This window comes from Nannobrachium achirus (assembly GCF_963921795.1).
Source record: "Nannobrachium achirus genome assembly, chromosome: 17".
Classification (NCBI taxonomy): domain Eukaryota; kingdom Metazoa; phylum Chordata; class Actinopteri; order Myctophiformes; family Myctophidae; genus Nannobrachium; species Nannobrachium achirus.
This window is the reverse complement of record NC_137824.1, coordinates 45,985,078-45,991,181: the sequence shown is the minus strand read 5'-3', so window position 1 is coordinate 45,991,181 and position 6,104 is coordinate 45,985,078. Positions and strand designations below refer to the sequence as shown.

The following is a 6,104-nucleotide window of genomic DNA, read 5'->3' as shown; positions in this document are numbered from 1 at the left end:
ATTTATACTTTCTCACATGACGGAGTCGCACACCGAAAATAGCTGATGTACAAGCTCACAACGCGTCCGCAAAGGCGACGGCATGCGATTCGAGCTTGCGAGTCTGCTATTTTTGGCGTGCGACACAGCCATACGACGGAGAATAAATTAAGCATAAGAGGCTTTTCTAAATCTGCAATCCTTGACTGACATGCACAAAATAGGCCTAGATGCTTTTCTGGCGCTTTACTCCCTCTGGACTCGGTCCCCGTCTCCCAAAAGGATCCTCACATCTCGGTGAGTCCTGACGAGATGGGAATGTTAACGGATTCCAATAAAGAATCAGTCTTCACACATTCTCTGGCACAGGACAGCACTGTTACAGAACCTTCTCCTTGACAAGCTATCTGGATCCATGAGCTAACTTTCATTAAAGTACCAGGGGTGTGAGGAGGACTTCTGCAAAGAATCTCTCAAATGATGAGAGATGATGTTTGATTTGAGTCTCTCTCTTTTTTTTTACCATGTAACTCAAGGAAGAGGAAACCATAGCAATCAAACTGTATAATCTATAAAGCAATCTTCCACTGGAATGGTGTACCAAAAGAGAATATTATTTATTCATTATTCCGCCAGGCTTTAAACAGCAAGCCTTCATACAGCACTTTATCCTAATCCGGTATATTCATCGACCAGAAGTGCTTGATACATATGTTGAAAGTCATGTGTTCGCCTCGTCCATCGATGTTTGCGTTCATTAATGCAAGACGCCAGAGAGATGACGGGTGTTTGATAAAGCTGTTGGTCAACGCGGCCTTGCTTGTCTCCCCCAGGGATAATCAACATGCTCCCTGCTCCTCATCTCAGTTGAATGTCAATGGTGCCAAAGCTAAAACTGATGTGTGAGGTCCTGAGGACAATCAATACGTTCGGTCCCTCTGAGTATCAGCCACCTGCTCCTTCACACACACCAAAAGGCAAAAACAGCGACACATGCATTGTTGGACATGAAATGAATGTTGCCATGTACGGATTTTCAGCGCATGGTACAGGTAAATGAGATGTGTGAAACAATGATCAGCAACATTTTCCGTTAGCCTGGCATGGCTAATGGCATGGATATTAGTCTAGTGCAGAGGTCTTCAACGTTTTCAGGCCAAGGGCCCTGAGAGAGAGATGAAGCAGGGACTCCCACTACATATTGTATGAATGCGTTATTCAGATTTTCATCGACTTGTTTGACAGCACTGTTATCAGTCTGTTGCATTCGTTTTAATGTTTTTTCAGACATTTAGCAACTTCAATCGTCGATATGTAGTAAACTTGACCTTTCACTCTGTACTTGGTCTGCCCTTTTTGACCTCTACACCAAACCTCTTTGCTGAAAATAGCCGATCTACAAGTTGAAGACCCCTGGTCTAGTGGAATCTCTTTATGGAACATGTATTTCCAAGCGGTGGATTAAAAAAATGCCTCTGGTGATAAAGCCGCCCCATATTTGCATACTGGGCCCTGATTGGTCCCTCACAACTTCGGAGGGAGTGAAATCCACTCACAACTGAGCGGTGCCAAACCATATCTGTAGAGGGATGTTTTTTCTTTGCAATGAAAGATTTGTCTGGTTTCCACGCAAATTATCTGTTAATGTGAACTTTTTGAGATTTTCTTTGAGGAAAATTGGATATAATAAATTCTAGACCATGTTGAGTAGAAGCAGTAGTCATGCTTTTGTCCCGATCCCGACTGAATCATGACCAAAATACGTTTACATACATTTTGCAGGAATTAAGCTGACATTTCTACATTCACTGAGAGTCATCGACAGTAAATGCACAGATCACAAACATTACAAGCCAGACATTTTGACAGTGCCAGCCAGCATCAAAGCCACGGCACACGTACTGTACAGTACGATATGCGACAAATAATCCTGTGTCTCCCAAGATTATTCATGTATAATCAAGAAGTGTCAGGTAAATACATACTGTAAGCAGCTAGGGAGGGAGAAAATGTTGCTTTTGACAGTGATGTATGAATGAGAAAATGCTACATGTCACCTCTAAATGTATGAGCGTAAACACAAGGAACTGCTTGCTCCACACACACGTATTATAAATGTAAGCCTTGGGAATGTCACCCAGCGCTATAGGATCTATACCCTTCACAGTGGCCACCAAAGGAGCCTCCACAGTAATGGACAGGGGAAAGGAATGATCACGTTTTCCTTTCCATTGAAGTCCCTTGACATGCCCTGTAAAAGCACATTTCAAGGTCTGTCCATGCAGCCTTAAATGGGGTGTAAGTGACATGATATATACGGTATTTGTTTTTGTTAATAGCTCTATATTCTGTAACAGGGGTCTCCAGCCGTTTAGTGCACAGAAAAAAAAGAAAAAAAAAAACACTGTAAAATGTAAGCCGATGAATAATCTCCTGACTGCGTAAAATGGGTATCCCGACCTGAAAATGTATTTTCTGTTTACTAAATAGATAAAAAATAATAATAATAATAATAGTTAGTGAACACTCCTCCTTGAACCGGCACCTTATCGTGGTGGAGGAGTTTGAGTGCCCTAATGATGCTAGGAGCTATGCTGTCGGGGGCATTTTGCCCCCAGAAGGGTCACCCATGGCAGATTGGTTCTAGTTGACTGGGGCCAGACAAAGAACGGTTCAGAAGACCCCTTATGATGAGCAACAACATGAGTCCGTGTACCCGGCCCGGAGGGTTACCGGGGCTCCGCCCTGGAGCCAGGCCCGGGGTTGGGGCCCGTGGGCGAGCGCCTGGTGGCCGGGCCTTAGCCCATGGGGTCCGGCCGGGCCCAGCCCGAACCGACTACATGGGCACATCCCCCAGTGGACCCACCACCCGCAGGAGGAGCCAGAGGGGTCCGGTGTTAAACGGATCGGGTGGACCAAGGCGGGGGCCTTGGCGGTCCGATCCCCAGTTACGGAAACTGGCTTTAGGAACGTGGAATGTCACCTCTCTGGCGGGGAAGGAGCTGGAGCTGGTGGAAGAGGTTGAGCGTTTCCGGCTAGATATAGTCGGCCTCACCTCGACACATAGCTCCGGCTCCGGAACCCAAGTCCTTGAGAGTGGTTGGACCCTCTCCTTTGCTGGAGTTGCTCCGGGTGAGAGGCGGAGGGCTGGGGTGGGCTTTCTTATAGCCCCTAGGCTCTCTGCCTGTACGTTGGGGTTTACCCCAGTGGACGAAAGGGTTGCTTCCCTGCGCCTTCGGGTTGGGGAACGGGTCCTGACTGTTGTTTGCGCGTATGCGCCAAACGGCAGTACAGAGTACCCACCCTTTTTGGAGTCCTTGGGACGGGTACTTGATAGTGCCCCGACTGGGGACTCCATTGTCCTACTGGGGGATTTCAACGCTCACGTGGGCAACGACAGCGTGACCTGGAGGGGCGTGATTGGGAGGAACGGCCTGCCCGATCTGAACCCGAGTGGTGTTCAGTTATTGGACTTCTGTGCTAGTCGCAGTTTGTCCATAACTAACACCTTGTTCAAACATAAGGCTGTCCACTTGTGCACGTGGCACCAGGACAGCCGAGGCCGGAAGTCAATGATCGACTTTGTAGTCGTATCATCTGACCTACGGCCGTATGTTCTGGACACTCGGGTGAAGAGAGGAGCAGAGCTGTCAACTGATCACCACCTGGTGGTGAGCTGGATCAGATGGCAGGGGAGGACGCCGCGCAGACCTGGCAGACCCAAACGAGTAGTGAGGGTCTGCTGGGAACGCCTGGTGGAAGAACCTGTCCGGACGGTCTTCAACTCACACCTCCGGCAGAGCTTCGACCGCGTCCAGGGGGTGGAGGGGGACATTGAGGCCGAGTGGGCCGTGTTCCGCTCCGCTATTGCTGAGGCGGCTGTCGCGAGCTGTGGCCGCAAGGTTGCCGGTGCCAGTCGTGGCGGCAATCCCCGAACCCGCTGGTGGACACCAGCGGTAAGGGATGCTGTCAGGCTGAAAAAGGAGGCCTACAGGGCGTGGCTGTCGTGTGGGTCTCTAGATTCAGCTGACTGGTACCGACGGGCCAAGCGGTGTGCAGCCGCGGCAGTCGCAAAAGCAAAAACTCGGGCGTGGGAGGAGTTCGGTGAGGCCATGGAGGAAGACTATCGAACGGCTCCGAAAAGGTTCTGGAGTACCATCCGGCGCCTCAGGGGGGGGAGGCGGCAACTTGCCCACACTGTGTACAGTGGGGGCGGGGAGCTGCTGACCTCAACTGAGGAGATAGTCGGGCGGTGGAAGGAATACTTTGAGGAGCTCCTCAATCCCACCAGCACGCATTCTGTGGAGGAAACAGAGCCGAGGGGCTTGGGGCTGGGTTGTCCAATCTCCGGGGTGGAAGTTTCAGAGGTGCTGAAGCAGCTCCGCGGAGGCGGAGCCCCGGGGGTGGATGAGATCCGCCCTGGGTATCTCAAGGCTCTGGATGTTGTAGGGCTGTCTTGGTTGACACGTCTCTGCAACATTGCGTGGACATCGGGGGCAGTGCCTTTGGAGTGGCAAACCGGGGTGGTGGTACCCATCTTTAAGAAGGGGGACCAGAGGGTGTGTTCCAACTACAGGGGGATCACACTCCTCAGCCTCCCCGGTAAGGTCTTCGCGAAGGTACTGGAGAGGAGGGTCCGGTCGATAGTTGAACCTCGGATCGAGGAGGAGCAATGTGGTTTTCGTCCTGGCCGTGGAACCATGGACCATCTCTTTACCCTCTCTGGGGTGCTAGAGGGGGCATGGGAGTTTGCCCAACCAGTCCACATGTGTTTTGTGGATTTGGAAAAGGCTTACGACCGTGTCCCCCGAGGTATCCTGTGGGGGGTGCTCCAGGAGTATGGGGTTGATGGCGCGTTGCTAAGGGCCATTCAATCCCTGTACCGAAGGAGTGTGAGTCTGGTCCGTGTAGCCGGCAGTAAGTCGGACCTGTTTCCGGTGGGAGTTGGACTCCGCCAAGGCTGCCCTTTGTCACCGGTTCTGTTCATAATTTTTATGGACAGAATTTCTAGGCGCAGCCGGGGGGCGGAGGGTGTCGAGTTCGGTGGCGGGAGGATCTCATCCCTGCTTTTTGCGGATGATGTGATCCTCTTTGCTGCTTCGAGCAACGACCTCCAGCTCTCCCTGGGGCGGTTCGCCGCCGAGTGTGAAGCGGCCGGGATGAGGATCAGCACCTCCAAGTCCGAGGCTATGGTTCTCAGCCGGAAAAGGGTGGAGTGCCCACTCCAGGTCGGGGAGGTGGCCCTGCTTCAAGTGGAGGAGTTCAAGTACCTCGGGATCTTGTTCACGAGTGATGGAAGGAGGGAGCGGGAGATTGACAGGCGGATCGGGGCAGCGTCCGCAGTAATGCGGACGCTGCACCGGGCCGTTGTGGTGAAAAGAGAGCTGAGCCGCAAGGCGAAGCTCTCGATTTACCGGTCAGTCTACGTCCCAATCCTCACCTATGGTCATGAGCTTTGGGTAATGACCGAAAGAATGAGGTCGCGAGTACAAGCGGCCGAAATGAGTTTCCTCCGCAGGGTGTCTGGGCTAAGCCTTAGAGATAGGGTGAGGAACTCAGACATCCGGGAGGGACTCGGAGTAGAGCCGCTGCTCCTGCACGTCGAGAGGAGCCAGTTGAGGTGGGTCGGGCATCTGGTTAGGATGCCTCCCGGACGCTTCCCTGGGGAAGTGTTTCGGGCACGTCCAACCGGGAGGAGACCTCGGGGTCGACCCAGAACACGATGGAGAGATTATACCTCTCAGCTGGCCTGGGAACGCCTCGGGATCCCCCCGGAGGAGCTGGTGGAAGTGGCTGGGGAGAGGACTGTCTGGGCTTCCCTGCTGAGGATACTGCCCCCGCGACCCGGACCCTGACCGGAAAAGCGGAAGAAGACGAGTACGAGGACGAGTAGTTAGTGAACAAACAATTTATAGCAATTGGAAAAATAGCCTACAGCTTTTACTTTTTAACAAAAGGTTTTTTTTACGCCTCTGCTGGTGATCGAGGCATTATGTTTCCGGATTGTACGTCACGTGCATACGATATTGTTAACACGATATCTCAAGAACACTTTAGTAACCAAGTGTCGATATAACAACACAATTATAGATTATCCAGTATCATACTTAAAGCAATGTCACTAA

At 51.7% G+C, this 6,104-nt stretch overlaps 1 protein-coding gene across 1 annotated transcript; it reads left to right on the top strand.

Annotated features, from left to right (window-relative positions):
• Positions 1–2,681: 2,681 nt before the first annotated feature.
• Positions 2,682–5,872, top strand: LOC308302515 (putative RNA-directed DNA polymerase from transposon X-element; the record flags this gene model as incomplete). Its single annotated transcript, XM_080746771.1, has 2 exons — positions 2,682–5,375; positions 5,621–5,872. The coding sequence occupies 2 exons, from the start codon at positions 2,682–2,684 to the stop codon at positions 5,870–5,872; spliced, it is 2,946 nt and encodes a 981-aa protein (XP_080602897.1).
• Positions 5,873–6,104: the final 232 nt, after the last annotated feature.